Source organism: Electrona antarctica (assembly GCF_951216825.1).
Source record: "Electrona antarctica genome assembly, chromosome: 16".
Lineage (NCBI taxonomy): Eukaryota > Metazoa > Chordata > Actinopteri > Myctophiformes > Myctophidae > Electrona > Electrona antarctica.
The window spans coordinates 31,370,738-31,398,282 of record NC_136797.1 but is presented as its reverse complement, the minus strand read 5'-3'; the positions used below and the strand labels follow the sequence as shown (position 1 = coordinate 31,398,282).

Below are 27,545 nucleotides of genomic sequence, written 5' to 3'. Positions count from 1 at the left end.
AAACGTATCAATTTCAGAAGACGTGATATTTCGCCAGACTCCAGACATAAACTCCTGGGGTTTTATGAATCATCTTCCCGACGTGAAAACGATGTTCCCTGGGTGGTGGCAGCAGCAGGTAACATTAGGTTGTGACAGTCTTAATGTTGAGGTTTTATGAATAAGAGATGGTAGGAACACTATTCATTACTTTAGTGACATTATTGAAACCCTCAGCAATAAAGACAAGACACAAGACCCATTTGTCTAGCACAGCAGTCTAATCAATCTGAAATATCCACTGTGTTAAACCTTCCATAATACATACTGTACTACTCAGGCCGGGTGAGAAAAACACATACGGTACACAACTTGTGGGACTTATTTCCATTCTATAAAACACTCTAGTAAGTAGCCTTGCTGAGCCATGAGGAGCCTATCTCCTGTTTTTGTAGCGTGAGGCAGCTTGATGTACAAGTACACCCCCTGGACATGAGGCTAGTATGTCGCAGGGACTTACCCCCAATCCAACCCTTGATGCCGAGTGTCAAGTAGGGAGGCACTGGGTCCCATTTTTAGAGTCTTTGGTATGACCCGGCCAGGGATTGAACCCCGACCTCCCAGTCTCAGGGCGGACACTCTAACCACAAGGCCACTGAGCTGGCACTATAAAAACACTCTAGAGCTACACTATTTACAGCATAAATAAAAAGGATCTCATTCTTGGTGTGAGGATTTTAGCGTGTACCTTTACTGTACTGTATATACATTTTCAGCCTTGCATAGAGGTCAATTGAATTGCCCTCGGCAGATTTGGTCTGGCCCCGCTTGGTTTTGATGGGATTTCGCTGCCCCTTAAGTTGCGGGGCACCAATCATGGCCCAGTTTGCAAATGTGGGGCAATTTGATAACCAGGGACATTTAATCAGCCCTTTGGAAATGCAGGTTCCACCCCAATATCTACACATTGATATTAGTTAGGCTACAACTACTCTTATGATTCTCCTGCTAATACTAGTTTTATGCTGAAAAAATCAAAATACACCTACAAGGTTGTGTTTTAAAACATGTGATTGATTGTTTGTTTGTTCCCTCACTACGCTCCATTTCATGGCTCTGCAAGAAGCTATCCAGAGTGGGTCTGAGTGTGTGCGTGTGCCTGTGCGTGTGCGTGTGTGTGTGTGTGTGGGTGTATTCGGAGCCAATGACGCAAACGTAAAATGCAAAACTTGCAGACAGAAGTACATATACACACACACAAATCTCTCAAGAACAGATTCCGACTCTGTCGGCAGGGGCAATCAGTACATTGTATACATTGTTGATTGTTAGTGGGAATGAAAACATAGGCGCCCCACCCCACCGGAAGAGGAGGGCTGAGAGCGGATCAAAAGGGCCAATATCATGTTATCCACATTCTATTGGGCGGCGCCATAGAGTCATAAAGGATAGAGAGCGGACCGGGAGCGACAGCACCCTGCTATTCATTTCAATGGAAGTTGCTCAGTGGCGTATTGAAGCGCCCGGAAAAACGCTCTACTTCCGCATTTGCCAACCCATTTTTTTAAAACCCCAGCCGTGCAGGGTTTCCTCATGATATATGCACGGGCCTGCCTGCAGTTCCAGCTTTGACCAGTAGGCTCGGCGGCTTCAACGTTGGCCAGCCGTTCTGGGGGCTTGGGCGGAGCCCCCAGATGCAAATTAAAATGGAAACAAACAGCAGAGGGCGTTGTTTTTTCTTTTTTGCCTACACGCTAATATTTTTCATATATGCTTTATTCTGGGGGTGGCCTGTGCCACCAAAGGCCACTCGAGACACGCCACTCCCAAGTGGATTCCAAGAATGACATGCCTGGACTTTCTTTCCATATATTATTCTGTAATGCACTTTGTGTAATGCACTTCAGAAAGAGCAAACTTGTTATATCTTGGGTTGAAAATGGTAATCAAACAGGGAGGAAAAGTGCAGCCATCAAATGCAATCAAGCACCTCAGCAGCACAGTGATTAAATATACATCTTCTCCTTTTTGTATCCCAGTAGATGTCAAAAGCGTCCTGAAATTACCATCACGCCCCCCCCCCCCCCCTCACTAATACACACCATTCATTTTTCTTTAGCTTTTAGTTGCCCCGATGGCTTTCTTGAACAAAGCCTCAGCACATATAGGTGCACCATTAGTGAGGTATAACACAACCTTGACTACCGTTTCAAGGCTAACTGGAAAGACTTACTTTCATGGAAGGAGAGGGAGTTGGGTTCTAGTCATGCAGTAGAGTGGGGGAGGTTGAAAGTGTTACTTTGAGGAACAACAGCATTTTACTGCAGAACACATTTGGTTGGCAAATACAGACCATAACACTCTTGCCACACGGATGGTATGAATGATGGAAGGGGAGTGAGAAAAAGTGAGAAGGCAGAATATATTGTTTGTTGCTGAATAAGTAGCCTGGAACTCACCTATGCTTTTTATGGCATAGGCAGCTCCCGGCAGGATCCGCCGGCAGAAACTATGCGCAGCTGCTAGACATGAGACTAATTAATTAGAGCGACAGAGAGAGAGAGGAGTGTGTGTGTATATGTGTGCGTGTGTGTCAATTTAACAAAGGTGCAGACGATCAGAAATCAGCAGAGAGTGAGTGATGTTTGCACTACTCTATGCCGAATTGAAGTGGACTCGGACCCAGACTTTTTTTTTCTCCCTGGAAATAAAAACGTCTGGGTTTCCGAGGCTACTGAATAAGTTGCTGAATAACAAAATGGCAACCGCTCCTGCATATTGGCGCATTGGTGAACCCGAGTACAGTTCAGAATACACAAACACTGTGTGTGTGTGTGTGTGTGTGTGTGTGTGTGTGTGTGTGTGTGTGTGTGTGTGTGTGTGTGTGTGTGTGTGTGTGTGTGTGTGTGTGTGTGTGTGTGTGTGTGTGTGTGTGCCCCCCATACACACACACACACACACACACACACACTGTAAGTGTTCCAACTTGGCCGTTCGTGTGCATTAAGTTGAATGTCTGGGTCTGTATTACATTATGCATGAACCCGCAATGTGCCCTTGACCAGGGTGACATAAATTTCACATACATTACACAATGTAATCCATTCTAATGAGCTTAGACTCCATCTGGTTAGATCCACACAGCAGGATGTCACTCTGAGGAAGATGCCATCATACTATGGATGTAATGATGCATTGTGTGAAACAGTGAACCACGTTAACCTGGTGTCCCTTTTTTGGCTGCAAAACATTTCAAAAAAATATCTAAAACTTAAAAAGAAAAGAGAAAAAATAAACAAATTCTAGAAACTCACAATGCATTTAATTGTAACTTGTAGACCGGCTACTGTTGCTATTTGTATACAGCGAAGGTGGTTAAAATTATATTTTCCATCCATAACTTTTCTGACATATCATTTTGTAAAAAAGAAAATACAAAATCATGAGAAATGGCATAGAGGGTATGGACATGCATACATGAGTGGCAAATCGAGTGGCAAAGTGAGTTGCAAAGTGAGTTTTATGTCGCTTAATGCAATCAGATAGGACTTTTCTGTTTGGATGTATGGGCTGTCAATGCCAGAAAGTAGAAATTTTGCCACTCATTAGGCGTTCCCGCATAACTTCTGGGTATGATGATGATGATGTCACGCACATACATTGGGAACCCAGTATTATGAATCGTATAAACTTCTACGTTAAAATAAAAAATAAATGGAAATAAAAATAAAAATAATTAATGAATTAATAACAACAACGTAGTTCACAGTTTACTATGAACATGGCTGTCAGTCACGCTAAAACCTGTCGGTCAGTCCGTCCGTCAGTCACGTCTCGTGACGCTCCATATATGGCCAATACAGAATTCATTCCACATGTTGATCTGACCTCATCTGACCTCATCAAACTCTATACACTCAGGACACTGAGCCCGCTGCCACCCTTAGATCTCCATATGGAGCTGACCTTTTGTGTCAGTCTCATGATAACCAGTGTGGTTGCTGCGACGCGAGTCACACTTGCAAATGAACCAAGTTGGTACAACACATGGATCTCAATATGTGGAGCTGACTATCATCACCCGGATCTCCATATATGAAGATCACGACACTGACCTCATCAAACCCTGGATAGCCATACATGGAGAAGACTGGATCATCACCTAGATCTATATGGAGCCGGCCACCAACTCTACATCCGACCTCACTGACACCAGATTAATAGGTTAACACCTTGAGGGCCCGGGCCTATTTAATCCATTAATAAAATGTGCCCATCGTTTATAGCGCCCGGACCACTTTTACAGACGGACCGGATGTTGTTGTGAATGTGTGTGTAGCAGCTAACATTAGCCACGCCACTAAAGATGCGATCGACAACAACGGGAGGTAAGAATAAATCTATCGCGACTAGCGACTGGACCGCGGAGGGCCGTCAAACACAGGATCTTTTTTTATAATTAGGCGGGATGATTTAGATCGCGAGTTATTAACGTGTTAAGATTTTCGTTGTCGTCGGCTAAACAGCCATTTTCGATGACGTGTCACTGTTGTGCAACACCGAGGATTGCGCAACAAGCGCATCTAGGCTGTGGAGCGATGCGATCCGTTTTCATATCACTAATTTGACGGAGATGAATCAATTTACGTTAACATCCAGAAGACTGTTGCTGAGCTCATCTCCATGATAGTCAGCTAACAATCTATATGAGCTGATTTCAATGCAGAGCTATACCCTTCCCTCTCTCCTTAAACTAAAGGATTGCTCCTTTCATTTGCATGACAATGGCATTTCAACACACACTGCTGTAATTGAACAATGAGACAATTGACTGAATAAATGTAGACATCTGGTAAATCAATGACTCTGCCTCATTGTGCAGCATTGAGTAGTAACGATTACTGCTGCGATAGCTTTCCAAGCCATTGACTTATAAGGTTGTTAAGGATTTGTCCTCTGACTTTTTGTTAGCCACTAGCACTAAAAAAAGATCAGATACAAATCACAACGCCATTATACAGACAGAGTGGTCTATTTGGACTCATTTGATGCATCATTGTTAAAGGCTGCAATCCATAACTTTCATGACCTTCCCGGGATTCAACCCCGGCCAGGGTCCCACACATGGAAGACCAAATATCTACCGCTCTGCCAATTATGGCATCCCTGCTTGATCAGGGTCAATTTTGTGCTATGATCTCAAGCACTGCATATGTGCTAGTCATATTGTATTAACATACATACCATACAGATTGGTTAAAATTATTTTTTATTTGTTCAAACAAGTTCCGCATTGCAGCTTTAAACTTGTGATAAGCATCCATATGCAGATGCAGTCTGCGTAATGTGAATTTGACAGAAAGGTGATACAAACGTCTTATAGTTGGTCTTCTGTAGTTCTATGGATACGGCATGGGCCAAACCAACTATTCTTCTGCGAAGTTTACAAACACCAAACTCCTCCAGCAGTACTCACAGAACATGAAGCATGATAATGTGCTGCCAGGTCAGGTAAATAATCTAATGGTTATTGTGAAATGGCTAAATTCTACAACAACAGTCTGATACTCCGATACAAAAGTTAATGCACTGCGCCCCAACACGCACACTCACACACACACACACACACGCACGCACGCACGCACGCACGCACGCACGCACGCACGCACGCATTCTCTAACATAATGGTTGACTGACAACCTGTCACGGATGACACGTTGTGAGCTTGTACATTTATAGCTATTTGTCACCGAGGTACGGCAAAGTATAAGTCAGGCTTAACCCCCCCACAAACAGATTTCCGTGTACTACCAACCCCACCCCTGCCACACACAACTCTTTTCTCCTAAAAGGAAACACTTGCCCTCTAAACCCTCTGTTATCCCCTGATATACCATCTAGAGCCCCTTTCTATCCGTCTCAGCAGACTCTCAATGAGTTTGTGCGGACGCAGCAGAACTCATCGGAGTGTGACAACCCCATTCCTCCACTTCACCTTCAGTTTTTATGAAGGGATAACCTTTACTGTTTACTTTAGCTGTGCACAAATTCATCATCGTCCATGATAAACTCACACACGTGGAGGTCCGAGGGGGTCCTTGAAACATTTTCCGTTGGGCTAAAGTTGTTCAAAGCTTGTGTTGCAGAAAACAGAGTGGAATGGCGTCGCCCACAAAAGTGACCTGGTCTAAATGTCACCGCTGGCAATTAGGCCAGTGCTAACGGCATCAAGCTTCAAGGGCATTACCATATTAGTGTCACGCTTTAGTTTACAATACAACTGTGCGTGCGTGCGTGCGTGCGGACGCTATGTTAATGACGTCACGTGCAGGTCACTTACACCCACACGCTTACACCTACGCTACAGGAGTTAGCAGGTCACACAATGGGCTTAATTCAGGCTTATTTCTATGTTAATTCACACTAGTCAGTGACTCGGCAGCCTTTGTAAACATTGTTTGTGTGAACTTAAGGTTGTTTTTGATCGATGCACATGGATCGATGCACTGTGTGCATGCTTACGTGCACGTGTGCGTGTTTATGTAGTATGAGAGTTGTAGTGTTTATGTAGTATGAGAGTTGTAGTGTTTATGTAGTATGAGAGTTGTAGTGTTTATGTAGTATGAGAGTTGTAGTGTTTATGTAGTATGAGAGTTGTAGTGTTTATGTAGTATGAGAGTTGTAGTGTTTATGTAGTATGAGAGTTGTAGTGTTTATGTAGTATGAGAGTTGTAGTGTTTATGTAGTATGAGAGTTGTAGTGTTTATGTAGTATGAGAGTTGTAGTGTTTATGTAGTATGAGAGTTGTAGTGTTTATGTAGTATGAGAGTTGTAGTGTTTATGTAGTATGAGAGTTGTAGTGTTTATGTAGTATGAGAGTTGTAGTGTGAGAACGTATTCATCACTTATGCATATATTAATTGGAACTCTGCATCTTTCAGTTTGAGTTCAGCAGATAATTACATTAACCCATTCAGGCCTGACGTCGAAATTAAAAAAAATATGTTTTCTAAATCATGACAATTTTCGGAAAGATTAACGATTTTTCAAAAATAGCAGACCTACAAGTTCATAGCGCGCCACTCGGTGGCGCGCTATGAGCTTGTAGATCTGCTATTTTTCAATAGCTAAATTACAACATAATGTTTAAAACACAAAGGGGTTCCCGCCCCAAAATGGGTTAATGGTTAATGTGGTTAAACGCTAACGTGACGCGTTCCAGGTCTCAATGGATTAATCAACAGATTAATTTAGATTTTTTTCATGGTCTTGGCAATAATTGTGTGTTTGCAGTGTGTCGACTCAACCATAATGTTCTGGATAAAATGCTACAATTAAGCTGTTCACCAGCGGGAGTAATAAGTTATACATGTCGGGAACTTGCATTGATTTTGGCAGAACAAATCCTTCACGGGGAAATGTGCGTAAAACACATATGCAAGTATGAGTACTGCTATGCTGTACAATAACAATTATGTATTATTATGGTGGGAGGAAAACATAGCTCTAAAACATTAACCTGCACAATGATGATTTAATTTGGGCTAGATAATGTTCAACATTTACACTATTATCTTCTACCTTCTGGCCAGGATACCTTGCATTTAATGTAGAAATGTAGAAAATGTAAATTAAAAGGATACTTCACTTTCAAACATGTTTGGGGTACTTTGTATGACTACTTGGGCTTTTGTGAACACCCCAGACAGTATTGTAAGTGGCTTGATTCAGTATTTAGATGTTTGACATTGATTTTTAGAAAACCCATTGTAACTACAAACGCTATTTGAAGCATTTTAGATTAATTGAAAACACCCGTCCTTGGTTCTGGTGACTGATATTGTCCTTCTAATGCATGAGGAGACCGTGTTTTAACTTTTATGATTTATTTTCATTATACACGCGCGCACGCACGCACGCACGCACGCACGCACGCACGCACGCACGCACGCACGCACGCACGCACGCACACACAGCTCTAAACTGTGGCAGATTTTTTTTTTTTGCCTCTCTCTCTCTGTGCCAGTTGTAGGAGTCAGGTGGCCCTAAGCAAGATTATTTGATGTGGCCCCCCCCATGCACTGCCACGCCGGGGGGGTGGTCCAGATTATTTTTTTACATTTGCGATGAAAATACTTCAATCTGGTGCACTGTGAGATCAAAATTAAGAGGCTAGATCTATAAAGAACTACACACATATTAGATTATTTTATCATCTTGACTGTGCTATTGTCAACAATTCAATCAACCAACTGCAATCGGCTGCAAACCATTTCACCTGTGGGCAGTGGGCCACAGGTGTATTGCATAATGCAATTTACAACTTGCATTCAACTGCAGGTGGCATATTATCAAATTATTCTGTTGTGTCTTAATCTTAATTTTATTGCATATTAAAATAATAACTTTTTGGATAGGGCAGGGGTGGGCAACTTTGATGATGGAGCGGGCCACTATATTTCACACTCACTCCAGAGGGCCACAATGCATAGTCAAAATAGCTGATCTACAAGCTCAAACTGTGACGTGTTTGGAGCTCGTAGACCTGCTATTTTTGGAATCCTGAATTATATATGTATTTCTGAATTGGAATCCTGAAAATTAACATTTTTATTTAATTTCAAATACATTAATATGTTCTTATGTTAAAGGAGCATTCAGTAATTTGGGTGATTTGGAAAAAAAACCCGGTCCGACCCGGACTCTCCTCTACCACAAATAAAAAACTGTACCACCCCCACCTAACATTGCATAAACATAGATTTAGTCTACGTTTGAATCAATAGAGATGCTTTGCACAAAAATGCTTTGCACAAAAAACAAACAACAAACAAAAAAGAACAGAACAGAATTGCAATTATTATTCTTAAATATCACTTTTATGGAGATATAAGCAGAACAAGTATAGGCCCATTAGTCTTGCCAAGTTTTAAAATGGTATTACTAAACCCTTTCGGCTTCAAAGGCGCAATAAATGCCGGTGACTCTTTCTACTCTATCTCCCGGGCCTAACAAAACCATTTCATGGGAAGTGAGCCACACAATCATACAGTACAAATATAATAACGCCATAAAGCATGTAAGACAGAGAGAGAGAGAGAGAGAGAGAGAGAGAGAGAGAGAGAGAGAGAGAGAGTGTGTGCGCGTGCGTGCGTGCGTGCGTGCGTGCATACCAACCTGTTTCCTGGTCACAGAGCTGTTCGCAGGGCTCGGTGGTCCTCTGGCCACAGTAATCCCTGATCCACTGGGTAGATGCGTTTGTCTGATAGTACAAGGTTAACTTGGCGGGGTTAAGCCAATTAGAAACGTCCAGGAAGCTGCCCATGCTCACCACAAAGCTGCTTCCTGGAAGAAGAAAAAAATGGGAAAAAATTAGAAAGAACACAAAACATTTAACCAAAGGGATTTCCCCATGAGAAACATCAAAGGCCTGATGACAACATTACGGAATAAATTGCAAATTAGCGACGTGTTACTTGTTCTGTACATTTTTAATCCACCTCCTGTCAGTATTTAAATGAGCAATTGGTAATTAAGGCTTGTAATTAGGATATTGACGGTATATCCTTTGTAAATGGGGAAAGGAAAGGACTATAGGAGGCTATAGGTTTTCACAAACCAGCCAGTTAACAGTATGAAAGAGGATGCTCATGCGAGCTGTCTTATCGTTATGCCCTCCCATTCCCAGACCAATCATTACACTCCAATCACTGAACAGATTATCACTAATTGATGCCAAAGACTATTTACTCCAAAGGGAGCGTGGAGAAGATTGTGTTTCTGTTCTCTTCAAGGATATAGATCCTAACAACTCCTCTGTGCTGAGAGGAGAAAGAATTTGTGTGAGCATAATTTGTGTTTATAGGTGAACGTATAGGTATATAGGAATGAATTAGAAATACATTTTTGCAGATTCGGTTCTGCTCAGAAGCTATATAGGAGCAGTAAAGTATTCATCTGGATTCAAAATATAAAAAATAAAATAAAAATACTGGTACACTTGTAGATGTATAGGTGGAGACCCATCGAGGAAGTCCTGACATTGTGCATTTGCATCTCTTTTGCTACACTGTTTTTGTGTGTGTTACTATTCCTGCTATTTCCTTGTGGTGCTCCATGTGTCTCATCCCAGCGATCCCTCTAATCTCATATCTGTCTAGGTCACCGCATCTCTGCGGAAAGACGACTTTGGAAGTGACAATCAGCAAGCCAGCATGCTGAATTAATTCCAGCCCACGCCTCCCTCCAGTCTCTACAATAGGCTCCGTCTGTGCATAACCATAGTCCTGTGTCTCCAAAAAGTGACATACTCTATGTGCCTCTATGGACCAGGAAATTAATCCCAATGCATTTTTCCCATAGACATTTCAGAAAGTATTTATTTAAAGACGTTTACGCCACAGACAAAGCCAACTCGAGTCGTGACAACTCATGACAACACAAACAATATTTTGGACCAAACAAATAATTACAAAGAAGAAAAACAACAAAAAAAGTGTTGTAACCTGCCGTTTTTTTCTTCTTTCTAATTATTTCTTCGGCCCCAAAAATGTTGTTTGTTGTCATGATTTGTCACGACTCGAGCTGGCTTTGTCCGCGGCGTAAACGTCTTTAAATAAATACTTTCTGAAATGTGTATGAGGAAAATGAACGGAGAATCATTTCCTGGTCCATGGTAAGGGGCGGGACTGCGACGCTCTATAGCTTCAGCCACTGTCCCAGGCTTCAGAGGTATACTTCTCTTTAGAGGTTTCACATCTTGCATCCTCTAACCAGAGGAAGCTCTTTTCCACCGTCTATATCCCTCCACCCCTCAAACAGACACCCCCCCCCGCCCCCCCATCCCTTCTCTGCCGAAGCTGTCATCACCTTCTTTGATAAGGAGATTGATGATATCAGAAGCTCTTTCTCCCAGCCTCCAACTAATCGGTCGATTAATTCATCTAGTCTTTCGTAGACCGACAATCAGAGATGTTTTATGCTTACTGATATGTCTGGGGAAATCTAAAGTCAATGTATGGGCTATAGGCCTATAGGACAGCAACGCTGTTAGAAAAAACCACTGCTGTCCACTGCTTTGAAAACAAATCACACAACCGTTCACATATATAAGGACCACCCCAAAGTATTTGCATTGCTTCTGAGATTATGTTTATTTATTTTCGGAATAATTCCCAACAAGTTCAGCCCCTTCATTGAAGTTGAATGTTAGACATCAGTAGGCATAGATCTCTGTACCCAACGCTTACCCCAACAACTGTATAATGCATGTCTCTCCAGAAGAGATAGAGAAACTTGTGTCTGTAAGATAGATATCGAGTGATCTATTAGATAATTTCATTAATGCCCAGGATTTCAATCTGTACTGTGACAGCATAGCACTTAATTGTTTCCTTGCCATTCAATTTACCTGACCATGTATGCTATCGGTTGACTAGGATGCATGAATACAATTTACCTGACCATGTATGCTGTTGGTTGACTAGGATGCATGAATACAATTTACCTGACCATGTATGCTGTTGGTTGACTAGGATGCATGAATACAATTTACCTGACCATGTATGCTGTTGGTTGACTAGGATGCATGAATACAATTTACCTGACCATGTATGCTGTTGGTTGACTAGGATGCATGAATACAATTTACCTGCCCATGTATGCTGTTGGTTGACTAGGATGCATGAATACAATTTACCTGACCATGTATGCTATTGGTTGACTAGGATGCATGAATACAATTTACCTGACCATGTATGCTATTGGTTGACTAGGATGCATGAATACAATTTACCTGACCATGTATGCTATTGGTTGACTAGGATGCATGAATACAATTTACTCCCTGCACTTTGTAAGTCCCTCTGGATAAGAGGTTCTGTTTAGGCATTTCATTCCTAAATGGTGAACTGAAATTGGGGAAATAAATATACAGTTTAACTAAAAGTTCTAAATAAGAGAAAAGAGAAAACCTGCAAGAGTTAAATAAGTATAAGATAGAAAATGGATCTTGCAATATATAGTACCCTTTTGTCATTGGAAAATTGAATATCCAAAGGAATACATATCTCTGCCTAATCGCCTTACATCTTTGATCTTAGAGCAGTGTTTTATTGTTTAATCTCCTTCATCCACTCAGTGCCAGACAAGTACCCAAACATCAAATTCACGTCTGTCATGACTCTCAAGGATAGTGGGCTTATAGTATTTGCTGAGTATCTGACACTATAGTGCGTAGCTTACTGTATATGCATAATGCCTGTGTGTGAGAGAGAGGGCATGGGGAAACAGAATGGGAATGAGGGAGGCATGTGTGTATGCAAAGTCATACAATAGTTTTAATGATGATTTGGAGTGTGTGTGTGTGTGTGTGTGTGTGGGGGGGGGGGGGGGGGGGGGGGGGGTATTATTTTGGCATGCAGAGTGGAAAATGTCATTTAAAAATCATATTTCACCATAATAAAATAATGATGAAAACTCTAACTGTAGCCTTCTTCTTCAATATAATAGGTTAAGTCAACCAACTGCATGGCTCCTATAACCTGGCAACCAGCTAGTGCCAGTTGGTCATCAGCAAGACACCATCTGGTATATCCTACCTTGAAACATTGTTGTCGCCATTTACTGACCGCTTTGCATCTGTTTAGCTAACACACTTATTCAGGGAAGCTACTGTAGAATGTCTAGTTTAAGGTGCTTAATGATACCCAGATGTATCCAGAAAATATAATTTGTGGAATAAGAACACAAGGTTCTTACTATTTGCAAGATGTTCCATACTCGGCTACACCCCCAATGGGATACATGTGACATGTAGCTCCAATGTGTAGGTTATCTGATGTTTGGTATGATTCAAAAATAAATAATAATAATAATAATAATAATAATAATAATAATAATAATAATAATAATAAATATATATTGGTATCAATTATGTCAAGAAGCACAGTTGATATCTTGGTTTTACAGAATATACAGAAAGTACATTTTGGTTAAGTAATGTGCACATGCACGCGTGCGTGCGTGCATTTCAAGAACTAGACAGGCTCCAGTGGCAGAGGCACTGTTCAGCTGATGTGTGGATGCATAGCTTTAGAAGATAAGATGATCATTAATTAAGTTATCCATGTTCCTCATAATCTCTCCACTCCATATTTTCTATCTTTCTCACTCCCTGGATTTGTCCAATCCCTCTCTCCTCTCCCTCCCTGGGAGGGTTAAGCCGTGGTACACTGGTGTGTGGTATTCTGCCAAATCATTTTCCATGAGCACACCTTGCATACTGGCGCAATTTTAAAATAGGCCAACAATGAAGCAAATCTCTGGGTGCTTAGTATCCTTGATTAACCCAAATTGATTAACCAATTAATTACTTTAAATTAGTAAGTAGTTATAGTTACTGGTTACTTTACTTAACTTTTACATAACTTTTATTTATTTATGTAGCTTCAATATTAATGTATACATTTTAGTGTTGCTGTGGCACAAGACGACAATTGTCATCCATTGTAGCTCACTATGAAAATCAACAACATTGAAACCAGTCTTTTTCGTTCTGCCTGGCTTTAGAGGGGAGCCTACGGCTCAACAGGATAAGGAACGCTCCTCCATGTTCAATGTGGAGGCAATCTTGCAACAAAAGGAGAAAAAAAAGTTTAAAAGTTGGTGGTCTGACTGGTCACTTTGTGGGTCATTATAGTTTGTTTGCGGAAAGGATGGCAGAAACACAGAGATAAATTAACTAATACTAAATTAAAACTCTGGATTTTACTGTGTGTAGTAAAGCACAGCAATACTGTTTACAGTTTACGTTACAGGCATTTTACTGAAAGCCCAAATCATTCATATGTGGGCATTCAACTATCTCATAAATAAAGTCCAAAACAACCAACAAAATGACAACCAAAGGTAAAATAGAGGAAGGTGTACACTTAACTCAGAGTGTGTACAAATGGAACCAATTATGGGTCCATTTGGTTTCATTTGTACACTCTGAGTAAATACATTTAAATAAATAAATAAATCTGGAATTTAAAGTGCAGAGGTTGACCTGGAATTTAAAGTGCAGAGGTTGACCTGTGCTTTTTTCCCTTTTCACACAGAAATTCAACAAATTCACAACAAATTGAATATTCAGGGACATTCTACTGAATGCTTTGCACTTACCATCAGCAACAAAGTGCTCAGGCACATGGAGGGTGACTTTGACTGTGAGGGGGCAGGAATTCTGGGTAGCATAGACAATGGCAAGGACACACGTGCTGATGGTGATCAACGTCAAGGTGGCCTTGTTCAGGGGACTGTGTGGGTGGCCTGGAGGGAGGGAAAAAATACCTTAAGGCACATGTCAAGCAGGATATGGTTCACGATCACGACACATGATATAATCACTACATTTTATCATGAATGAGGACAAAATGGCAGCACCCCCCCAACCCCAACCCCCCCCCCCCACACACACACACACACACACACCATCACACTCTCTCTCCTTTGCACGTGCACCCCCCCCCCCCCCCCCCCACACACACACACACACACACACACACAATTCAATTCAATTCAAAGGGCTTTATTGGCATGAGAAAACATACGTTTACATTGCCAAAGCAGAAAGCACAATACAACAATACAGCAATACAATCAAAACAAAAAATATGTACATTTGAACGTCAGAATCTTCAATAGATCAATTTCTATATTGTACCAAGGTCACTGGATGCAGGTATAGTGCAGGAATATACACAATGATTAGTCTTTAGGGTGGTTGTGTTCCGTTTGATATCCTTCTCCTATCACAGCAACTCACAAATCTTGCTGCTGTGTTTGCACATTGTTGTACTTCGCCCAGCAGATATGGGAGTTTTTGGTCATTGGTCATGTTTTCAAAATCTCTGTGTGTGGTTGTAGTCTGTGGGAAGTATGTGTCTCTGATGTCTTGGTACAATGGACAGATGGTTAGGAAGTGTTGCTCGGTTTCCACTTCATTTTGTGTGCAGTGGGTGCATAGTCTGTCTTCTCTCGGGATACAGGTCTGCCTATGACGGCCTTTCTCGATCGCAAGACTGACTCACTGAGTCTGTACCTAGTTAGGATTTTTCTTTGTTTTGGGTCGGTCACGGTGCTCAGGTATTCTGCCACTGCGTATTCTCTGTTTAGGGCCAGATAGCATTCTAGTTTACTCTGCTTTTGTGTTGCTTCTTTCCAATGTGTCAGGTAGTTTTCCTTTTGCTGTTTTATAATTTGGTTTAGTCCAATGGGTTTTCTATCTCATGGCTCTGTTTGTGTTTGTGCCCGGAGTTCCAGGGCCAGCTGGCTGAGGGGGCATCTCTCTAGAGTTTCGCTTTCTTTTAGGTGGTTGTAGAACTTAAGTGCTCTCTTTTTTATTTTGATTATGAGTGGGTATCGTCCTAATTCTGCCCTGCATGCATTATTTGGTGTTTTTCGCTGGGTACGGAGAATGGATTTGCAGAATTCTGTGTGTAGGGTCTCGGTTTGGTGTTTATCCCATTTTTCAAGGTCATGGTTTGCTAATGGTCCCCAGATCTCACAACCATAGAGGGAAATTGGTTCTATCACAGAGTCCAGTATTTTAAGCCAGGTTTTTATTGGGATGTCTATTTTGATGTTTCTTTTGATAGCATAGAATGCCCTTCTTGCCTTGTCTCTCAGGTCCTTTACAGCTTGGTTGTAGTTCCCTGTGCTGCTGATGTTTAGGCCAAGGTAGGTATAGTTTTTTGTTTGTTCTAGTGGGATTGTATTTATGAAAAATGTATGGTTTTGGCGGCTGGATCTATTTTGAAATATCATGATCTTAGTTAGGTTCACTGTCAGGGCCCATGTCTGGGAGAATTTGTGTAGGAGAGATCACACACACCATCACACGTACACGTGCACATGCACCCCCCCCCCCCCCCCCCCCCCCCCCCCACACACACACACACACACACACACACAAACACAAACACATACTTCAACTAAACTATATAAGACCACCTTCAGCACAGGTCAACCTTCTAACCAACCTTTAAGCTTTTTGAAGAAGAAAAAAAAAGAGAGTTGGCTGATTTACTTTCAGCACAAGACAATAAAAGATGAGTTGAAGGACCAAGCCTCCTTCCAGCAGCCTAGAATCTTCCGTCAACATGATGTACGATCCTATCGCCACTGACAGGGTTATAGATTGGTTGTTTTGGTTGCCCTTTGGCTCTCTCCAGGCTCCCATTTCCAAGCCAGGATGAAGGGAGTGAAATGAGCTGCTTATCTTCTTTCTAGCTGTATTCATCATGCGGTAGGCAGGTTGATATCGAGATTACTAGAATGCGCTGGAAAATGCACAGCCTTGGCGTGTGAAAGTTCTCGTACTGTAAATAGCTTTCACTGTTTATACGTTTGCGGAGGAATTAACAACAGTTTTCATTCTGCAACCTAAAGTGTGCCTAAAGTGAAAGTAAAATGACTTAATGATATCAAATATCACACATGTACTCGGCATTAGCAGTCAAATAAATCCCAAGGTCTGGGAACCTGGGCTGCTATAGTGCAGCCTGACAGTGTGGACAGGGTTCGGGTCCCATTCCCAGCGGCCTTCATGCATCTCTCTCTCCGTGCATCTCCCTCTCCCCATTTCCTGTCAGTCTACTGTATCATTATTTTTATGATGGATGGATGGATGGATGGATGGATAAATACATATTTATCCATCCATCCATCCATCTACACTAACACTAGCTAGATTCTTATTTCTGAGGGGCGCTAGCACCTCCTATATAAAGGTTTAATGTTTGAGGGCTTTAAATTGATTATTCAAACTATATGCCCTGCTTAATACGCTATACCCGACATTTGTTTTATGTGTTTAAATCGCCGTATTTTAATAATTAAAAAGAAACTCCGTCTTTGCTGCGGAGCTGGTGGATAGAGCTTCATGTTATGATGACGAAAGCGGAAATCAACCCATGCGCTGGGCTGCTAGGGCTTCTGGGAAATTTAGGCCAATACAAGTGAACGAGGGTTTTGTCCGCCTCCAAACACCTCTTGGAGGCGAATCTTTTGGCGTAGCAAGATGGCGGGTGGTGCGATCGAAAATAACAAACGGAGGAACCTATTTTCGCCGATCAAAAGCCCAAATACTTCAGCGTATGATCTAAAGGTAATAAAACAATCTCGGCAGAGTAGAATATTTGATTATAATGTGGGTAACGCGTAGTACGCAGTAGAACTGTTTTAATGTTTGTTTTGACACTGTTTGTTTTACATCATTATTACATCACCTAATCATACCAAATTCCCTCCTCGATGTTGTAAGATGAGCGCCCCTCACTTCACACGGGTGGGATTTTTATATTCAGCTATAGTTTAGATATTTGTCCTAACACAAACATTAAATGCCATTAACAATGAATGGAGAATGTATGTCATATGTGTCTGAGCAAATCGGTAATTTTGTCCTAACACAAACATTAAATGCCATTGACAATGAATGGATAATACATTTATGTCATATGTAGACGAGCAAATCGGTATTTTTGTTAAATTCCCATTGAGAATGAATGGAAATGGAATGGTCATGTGTCTGAGCAAATCAACATGTTGCGTCATGATGATGTACGATGATAAGAGCTCCCCTCACTTCAAATGGCCATGGGCGTGATTTTTGTCCCATTGACAATGAAAGGGGAAATTAGGTCAACTTCCCGCCAAATGTGACGTAAATTAAACATCAAAACATTAAACGCCATTGACAATGAAGGGAAGATTTACGTCATATGTAGACGAGCAAATCGGCTAACCAATCAGATGGCGGTGGGAACGCTTGGCCAAAAAGGGACGACCATTCTTGATGATGATGTACGATGATGATGAGCACCCCTCACTTCACACGGATGTGATTTTTATTTGTATAATGAATAAAATGGCCCAGGCGGTGGCGTAACCGTCTGGGCACCCGACTGGTAATCCAGTCGCAGTGTGCCACGGGTTCGACTCCCGAGCCCGACACGGCCTTTACTGCATGTCTTCCCCCATCTCTCTCCCGTTTCCTGTCAGCCTACTGTCTGTCCCTTCAAAAACCAATAAAAGGCGTAAGCCGCAAAAAAAAATATCTTTATAATGAATAAAATGAATACAATGAATAAAATGAATGAATGAATGAATGAATGAATCCCAACCTTCATTTACACTAACACTATATAGTAGCTATAGATTCTGAGAACAAGGTAGTTGAGGTTAGTGTTTGTCTATCCTATGTACTATAAAGATCAGGTTGTGGCTGGTGATGTTCTGCATGTCTGTGGCAGCAGCGCAGATACAACAGACAAATACATCTGGCACATCCAGCTGAAGGCTTGCGTTTCCCCCTGGGTGGGGATGTTATAGATGTATAACTCCCTGCTCTTAAATGGCGTTCTTCTAATGTGCTGAGCATTGAGTAAGCCTGAACGCCAATATCAAATATAATATACACACTTGGATTTACATTGTATAAATAAAAATGCTCTCAAGCTATTAATGTTCTCAATCTATTCATGAGCTATCTGACCGAATTAGCATTTATGGCAAGTCTGCACAGAATGTCTATATGCGTTCATCCACGGTCCATGTCTTCAGGTATTTGGGACGCACGCACACATCAACAATCAGGGGTGGCAGTGGAACGGGAGGTAGAGTGGCCGCTTGGGAATAGGTTCACGGGTTTGATCCCGGGCTCCCCCAGTGTTACTGTCCAAGTGTCGTTGAGCAAGACACTGAACCCCTGACTGCGATGAGCAGGTGCCTTGCATGGTGTCCTGCACCATCGGTGTGTGAAAGTATGTGTGAATGGGTGAATGTAATGTAATGCACAACGTGTATGGATTATGAATGGGTGAATGTAATGTAATGCACAACGTGTATGGATTATGAATGGGTGAATGTAATGCACAACGTGTATGGATTATGAATGGGTGAATGTAATGCACAATGTGTATGGATTATGAATGGGTGAATGTAATGCACAACGTGTATGGATTATGAATGGGTGAATGTAATGCACAATGTGTATGGATTATGAATGGGTGAATGTAATGCACAATGTGTATGGATTATGAATGGGTGAATGTAATGCACAACGTGTATGGATTATGAATGGGTGAATGTAATGCACAACGTGTATGGATTATGAATGGGTGAATGTAATGCACAATGTGTATGGATTATGAATGGGTGAATGTAATGCACAACGTGTATGGATTATGAATGGGTGAATGTAATGCACAATGTGTATGGATTATGAATGGGTGAATGTAATGCACAACGTGTATGGATTAGAATGGGTGAATGTAATGCACAATGTGTATGGATTATGAATGGGTGAATGTAATGCACAATGTGTATGGATTATGAATGGGTGAATGTAATGCACAATGTGTATGGATTATGAATGGGTGAATGTAATGCACAACGTGTATGGATTATGAATGGGTGAATGTAATGCACAATGTGTATGGATTATGAATGGGTGAATGTAATGCACAATGTGTATGGATTATGAATGGGTGAATGTAATGCACAATGTGTATGGATTATGAATGGGTGAATGTAATGCACAACGTGTATGGATTATGAATGGGTGAATGTAATGCACAACGTGTATGGATTATGAATGGGTGAATGTAATGCACAACGTGTATGGATTATGAATGGGTGAATGTAATGCACAATGTGTATGGATTATGAATGGGTGAATGTAATGCACAACGTGTATGGATTAGAATGGGTGAATGTAATGCACAATGTGTATGGATTATGAATGGGTGAATGTAATGCACAATGTGTATGGATTAGCTACAGATGAATGGGTGAATGTAATGCACAATGTGTATGGATTAGAATGGGTGAATGTAATGCACAATGTGTATGGATTAGCTACAGAATGGGTGAATGTAATGCACAATGTGTATGGATTAGCTACAGATGATAAGGAGCGACTGCTGATTGGTCCTGTCACTCTTGTCAGTCTATCTACCAATTTTGAGGACAGAGATGTGAATTCAGTGCTTCACTTTTACTTTCCAAATGGTATGGAGTGGAGGGACTGGAGGGACAATTCGATGGTACTTTGACTTCTACCACCTCTAGTACAATGTGTTTCGGTAATGTAATTTCATTCTGCCAGTAGGTTTAATGAATAACCTAGCTAAACATATCTTAGTCCCGTTTTAATTGGTGTGCAGTATATTGTATATTTATAGACTGTAGAGTTTATCCAAAGCAATGTACAAGGTGCGTTACCCTGAGACACGCACACACACATACACACGCGCGCACGCACGCACGCACGCACGCACGCACGCACGCACGCACGCACGCACGCACGCACGCACGCACGCACGCACGCACGCAACCATGCACAAGGAACCGACCTGCTCGTCGGGAGCAGTTAGTTAGTGCTCAAGGACACTTGACTTCGACACAATGCCAAGAGGAACTAAGTTATTGAACCGGGACCTTGGGCCAGACAGCCTTCCCACCTCCCGAGACGCCCTGTATACTGCACTCTCAGCATGCTATGTGTTGTGTACACGGAGGTTGGAGTGTAGACATGGCTATGAGTGTGCAAGAGTGCTTTGATGCTGTCAAACTGCACATTACACAGTGGAGTAAGGAAAAGTCACGATACAGAGAAAATGCAAGGTAGGGAGTCAGCAGACAGGACAGATCGCAGAGGATGCACGGTGATACAAGATGACCCCAAGTGTGTTTAAACATAAAACATTGCAAGAAATAGGTACAGTCAAGAAATAGGGAAAGAAATGTGCAGAGGAAATGTTTTTAGGCAACTGCCATTTTAATATTTACAGAAATGATTCTAAAACCATATTACCATAGTACAAAGTAAACTCCCTGTTTCATAACTGCAGGGACCTCTGAAACTATTGCAGACAAACACTGAAATGTAGTTACTTGGTTTTCAAACAGCAAATGGCAGTGTGTCTGTGCATGTATGCGTACGTTCATGCATGACATGAAATGTGAGCTTACTTAGCTTACCATAACCACAGTGCGTGCGTGCGTGCGTGCGTGCGTGCGTGCGTGCGTGCATCTTTCCAGCTGACGGTCGTTAATGCATCAAGGAAGACAATTATGATTCCGCAACTTTCAAATGAGGTATTCTACATCTATTCTAAGATTAATGAATTAATTAAAAAAAAAGCTTTCCCCTTGAGGAAAACTAATTGGGGAACCAATTAGAACAAGCATACTGTACATCAAAACACAGTGAAGGGAAGAACAACGCACTTTAACAAAATAAAGATGTACGTATAATACTTTTCCAGTGGGCAGCGTTAAAAATGCATACACCTACATAATATATAGGCTACTGTAGTATTTACAAATTTGTTATGTTCACCTCTGTGGCTCTTTTTATCGCTCTTAGTCCATCTCCCTGAAGAAAGACCAATCATTTTGCAGTCGGCCTTAACCTTGACATAGTTGTCAGACTCATGCCATGCTACATCTTTCACAGTTGTGTGGCCACAGGGATCAGCTCTAATGCATGCCAGCAGTGTCCTTTTAAAAGGAATTCACTGTAAGACTAATACACTATCTGTGTATCAGTGTGTATCAGTGCGTGTGCACAGTACCCACACACACACACACACACACACACACACACACACACACACACACACACACACACACACACACACACACACACACACACACACACACACACACACACACACACACACACACACACACACACACACACACACACACACACACCTGCTGAAGTTACACAAGTACTCTGCTATCATAGGTCTGCAGAACAAATTAGTGAGGATCTCTTTCCTGGCACTGGAATATTCATCATCACACACACACACACACAGATAGAAAAGTATTCACAAACACATCATATGTTTGGTACAGATGCATAACAGGTTTTTTTTGTCATTGTGTCCGAGTATATACACATGACCCTTCATGGATGCACTATGCACTAATGAAGAAAGACAAGCACATGCACACATTGACACATCACGCACACGCGCGCACACGCACAAAGAGGAAGTGCACTCCCGATCACATATCACTGTGTCATTCGGCAGGCCAAAATCATGTTTCCCATTACGGTTATTATTTGACTCAGCTTTGCTTATCGCCATGCAGCCTCCATTCACATCAGCTCATATATCTGCTCAGAGAGTCACTGAGCTGTGCCACGGTGCCGCACTTAAAACCACACCGGGGAAGGAGGGGCACCAATCCTTCCTGCTTCCAGCTATGCTGACAAATCAGGACATTTGGTCTCCAGTGGTGGAACGAGTAGGTTATACGCTCACGTTTTACTTATAGGAGAATACCGCTCATTTTCAACATTTTACTATGCCATTAAACCCATTTTGACCTGAGATCAGATTCTAAAAATGTCTTCTACATCCTGACAGTTTTCTGAAAAAGCTATGTTTCTATGTCACTGGTGCGTGATTATGAATCCCACCAACGTTCTAGGGTAGACCCGCCTCACCATGTGTCTGATTGGCTCCCGGGAAGGCATCGTTTTACTGAGGTTAGGCCGTTCGGGTTAGGTTTAGGGGGGTGCATACTTAGTTTAGACTAGTCATTGGTTAGACATGAGTTAAGGTTAGGTTTAGGTGTGCTGCCCCGTGGGAGGTTAGGTTTAGGGTGAGGGTTTGAGATAGGTTGTAGTTGTAGGACTAATGACTGGTCGCAAAAACGAGAACTGTCAATCACGACTACTGGCCAATCACAGCAGGGCTTTCCTAGAACTGCGGTGGGATACATAACGCGTCAGTGGTTCTTCGATTTTTCAAAAATAGCAGACCTACAAGCTCGTAGCGCGCCACCGAGTGGCGCGCTTAATACTCTTCTACAAGTAGACAGAAGGATTCCTTATTTTACTTGAGTAAATGTACAAAACATTGTTTAAATCTACCTATCTATTTTTATTTTATTTTTTTAAATAATATTTATTTTATTTGGAAAAAGCAGTACAATAACAGCATTTCTATGTATACATAGGACACAAGTGCAGTTCCCAGGATTTTTTTTTCACCCCTCTTCCCTCCCTCCCCCCTCCAAGTGACTCCATCTCCAGTGTCTCTGTAACATCCTTGCTTTCTTCAGGACTACATATGGCATCAAGTCAACACTTAACAGGGGCAAAGGGCAATATCGCTTCAGAGTGTACATTTCAGAAAGAGAAAAAGAAGAAAGAGTGGGCAGACAAAAGAAAAAGACAAAAAAACTACCTATCTATTATTTCACTGATAATTTCAGATAATTGTAGTGGATCAAAATTGTACTTAAGTACATTACTTGAGTAGTTACTTTCCACCACTGCTGGTCTTATTTGTCCCAGCCACTGTGCATCCCTCACTCCTCTTCCATAATATAGTCCCTCACAGTTGGTCTTATTCGTCCCAGCCACTGTGCATCCCTCACTCCTCTTCCATAATATAGTCCCTCACAGTTGCTTGGCATTTTTCCAATATCCCTCTACTGTCAACACAGTGAATTTAGCCTAGGACTGTATTTTTCTAAGATATTTGTGCTTTGTGGCCAACTTAGTTTTGTTGTTTTCCTTACAGCGCTCTCAAGGTTCAGCCACGGGTGAGCTGGCAGGGGTCTCCTTTTGTTTTGACTTGACACAGGTTGCTCTAGGGCAAATTGAATTGAATTTCACTGCGAGTATAGGATGATATTTAAAGTTTCTGTCTTCTCTATTTTTACTGTATATGTGTTGTTCCCCTCTGCTTCTCTTGCCTTACTCACAGTGTGCAGTGAGCAAGTGGGACATCTCTGCAAAAAATAAATACCCACATCCCTCTCATTGCCTCTCACCTTTGCTGCGTCTGCGCCCCCTGTGCTGCTCTGTGTAGAACTTCATTTGGTTGTCATCATCAGGCTCTGACCCTGAATCGCCTTGTCGGCCGAAAACACCCCCAGACACTGTCACAGAGAGAAAAGAAGAAGAAGATGACGAAAAAAAGAGTGAGTAACAAAATAATGATGTGTGAATACAAAAGAGTATGTTGGTGTTACAGTACAAATCCTTAAAGTAATGAGTCCTTAGAAGCAGTAGTATAAAGAGATGAAGAACTTATGCAGGGTGGAGAAACTATTTTATTTCACAAGGATCTGTGAAAATGGAAGAAGAAATGGCCTGACCATCTTCTTGGTTCATAAAGAAACCCAAGATATCCTGTAGCCAGCTCGCCAACGTCAGTCGGATCCAGTCCTGTAGTCAAAGTAATCCATCCCAGTCCAGCTCAATTCAGTTCACTTCAGCCTAAAACAACACAGGCTTGACAAGTCTAGTCCAGTAGTCCGTCCCAGTTCAGTTCCATTCAACTTGGTTCAGTCCAGTTGCCATAAAAATCCCACCCGAAAACGTATAATGTACACTGTACGAAAACAGACAGACAGGACCTGCATTGTGAGATAGGACAAACTGGATGAGACAAGTCAGGCCAGGCCAGGCCAGGCCAGGCCAGGCCAGGACAGAAACAGGACAAACGTTCTGGACTTGCTGGAGGCAGAAAGGACAAAAGTAATGGCCTGGCTGGGACGGGACATCACAGAGCCAGGACAAAGGTTCTGGACCTTGCTGGAGGCAGGGCAGAAGTAATGGACTGATTAGGGCAGGACAGGACAGTGGCAGACAGGACAAAGGTATTGGTCTGGTAAGTGGTTGGAGGCATATCAGAGTGTGACGAAGCAGGAAAGTAGAAACAAAGCAAGTACAAGAAAAAAGACTGAGGATACATGTAGGCAGATAAAGGTGGACAAGAAACAGGGGCAGAAAGGAGGGCCTAATTTGCATTGTGCGGACACAAACAAATGGACCAACAGACACTCAATGGGACAGGCACGCGCGCGCGCGCACGCACGCACGCACGCATGCACACACAAAGCAAGAGGCAAGTACAAGTCTGCCCTGGGATTGTGACAATGACAACAACACATTATTGCAATATATACCATATACAACAATACAAAAAATTGTGAATTATCCTTTCATTTAATTTATATCAGTATGTTTTTTCTTCTTTTGCAACACTTGCTGTAGAATAGAGGCTATTTTGCATGAATATGAATGCAGGTCTGCCTTGAGATTTGACTTGACTTTGCCCTTTGGTGTGCCTTGGGCACAAAATGTTTGAAAACCACTGCTGTAGACAGAAAGGCAGACGGAGAGACACGCAGTTGACAATAATTCATGAATCTAAAGCTCAAAAGGTTTACTTTGACCTCGCTTTGTCCTCGTTTTACTCAGAACCTTTAAATATGGCACTGTAGGGATGAAACACTACAGTGTTACACAAAAAGTGCTAGGAAAAATGTAACCAGGCTTTAACCAGGCATTAAACCGACTGTTCAAAGGCAGTATGAATGTAACATTTCCCATGGAAATGAATTCAGTCATCATGTGTGGAGGGCAAATTCATCCTAGCCTGGTATCTCTTGTGGCAACGTCATTGTAAGCCTTGACAAAAAATAGTCAGCAAAGGAGTGCTGTAAGTCAAAATATTGAAATTCTGTAGACTGTCAAGAGAAACCAAAAGCCTGAAATATGACACCTATCCACAGTGGAAGTCATATGGCTAGAAAACCCTATGATTTTTGCACTGTCCAATAATCAAGAGAACCCACAAGCCTGAAATATGACAACCCAGTGGAAGCAATATGGCTTGAACATGTTGCACGCCCGTCCAAGTAAAATCGTGGAACGTAATGATTTATATTCAACAAACATCAACAGCCTTTTTGTATTCATGCAGTGGCATCTCATCTAAACAGCCACCATATTAACCTGTATACTAATATGCCAAATCATTCAGCAGAGCAAATCTTATTTATTAGGTGAGCGCTGTTTTGTGCCACACCAGTTTCCATGTTTTTTTGACCGGCTCAATTTGATTTTATTCAGTAGCTGTTGACCTTACACCGAGACACAGTATATAAACACATTCCTTTGTGTCACACAAGCCATTTTAGCGGTGCCAGCAGCTCTACATTTGTATTAATACATATTCTGTGACTGCTTATATGTAAGGACAAACGGACAATCGCTGCATGCATATGAATCAAAAAGATTAGTACTGCTTGCATACCAGCATCCACACTTCAAGTAGAGTAGTACCACCAAATGAACAGCACCCACGCATGAAATTTTAATGCGTGTAATGGAGAAGGGCACTGCTTAGTAACACTACCGGGATTGTTTTCCATTCTCATAAGCTCTCTATACCTCTCCAAATGTAAACCAACATGAAAATACATTAGTGTGTTTACTAGTTTTTTTTGTGAGTTTCATAGGTGCCATTTGTATCTGCCATGCTTTCGGGAGCAGCTCTTTGCAACAATGATGAAGCACTCAGTACCTGGCCTGTATACCCGTTCGCAATTTGGTGTTGGGGGAATTTTCTCACTTGAATTAAGTCAGGTCAGTGGGTCCCTAGACCCAACTCTCTCTCTCTCTCTCTCTCTCTCTCGACTTGGCTTGTGTGAGGTCTTGGGTGAGGTGGACTGAGTTTTTTGGCCCAGGCTCCTCCCCGAAAGGCTGTTGGTGGTGCCTGTTTAACCCATTGATGCCTGGTGCAACCTATACGTTGTTCTACCCTTGATGCCGGCGCTCTCTCTGTGTCTCATCAGCTATTGTTATAATTTAGCTATTGAAAAATAGCAGATCTACAAGCTCATAGCGCGCCACCGAGTGGCGCGCTATGAACTTGTAGGTCTGCTATTTTTGAAAAAACATAACTATTTAAAAAAATAATGAATCAAAATTTGAAGGTTTTCAGAAACCTTAGGTCAGGCCCTAGAAGGCGTTCCCAGATTCAGCCTCAGGTATCAATGGGATAAGCTACCGGTTGATGAGCGATAAGCTGCCGGCTGACCTCCAGTGGAGGATAGTACATGAGGCGATAGGCTGACCTCCAGTGGAGGATAGTACATGAGGCGATAGGCTGACCTCCAGTGGAGGATAGTACATGAGGCGATAGGCTGACCTCCAGTGGAGGATAGTACATGAGGCGATAGGCTGACCTCCAGTGGAGGATAGTACATGAGGCGATAGGCTGACCTCCAGTGGAGGATAGTACATGAGGCGATAGGCTGACCTCCAGTGGAGGATAGTACATGAGGCGATAGGCTGACCTCCAGTGGAGGATAGTACATGAGGCGATAGGCTGACCTCCAGTGGAGGATAGTACATGAGGCGATAGGCTGACCTCCAGTGGAGGATAGTACATGAGGCGATAGGCTGACCTCCAGTGGAGGATAGTACATGAGGCGATAGGCTGACCTCCAGTGGAGGACAGTACATGAGGCGATAGGCTGACCTCCAGTGGAGGATAGTACATGAGGCGATAGGCTGACCTCCAGTGGAGGATAGTACATGAGGCGATAGGCTGACCTCCAGTGGAGGATAGTACATGAGGCGATAGGCTGACCTCCAGTGGAGGATAGTACATGAGGCGATAGGCTGACCTCCAGTGGAGGATAGTACATGAGGCGATAGGCTGACCTCCAGTGGAGGATAGTACATGAGGCGA

General features: G+C 42.2%; 1 protein-coding gene across 2 annotated transcripts in view; it reads right to left on the bottom strand.

Moving 5' to 3' along the window:
• astn2 (astrotactin 2) overlaps positions 1-27,545 on the bottom strand; it is a 530,329-nt gene that overhangs the window by 280,894 nt on the left and 221,890 nt on the right. For both annotated transcript variants that reach the window (XM_079524726.1, XM_079524727.1), the window contains exons 5-7: positions 23,830-23,937; positions 14,146-14,292; positions 9,157-9,324 (exon numbers count right to left, since the gene is read on the bottom strand). In XM_079524726.1, coding sequence (XP_079380852.1) covers positions 9,157-9,324; positions 14,146-14,292; positions 23,830-23,937 — 423 coding nt within the window. The remainder of the gene's footprint in view (positions 1-9,156; positions 9,325-14,145; positions 14,293-23,829; positions 23,938-27,545) is intronic.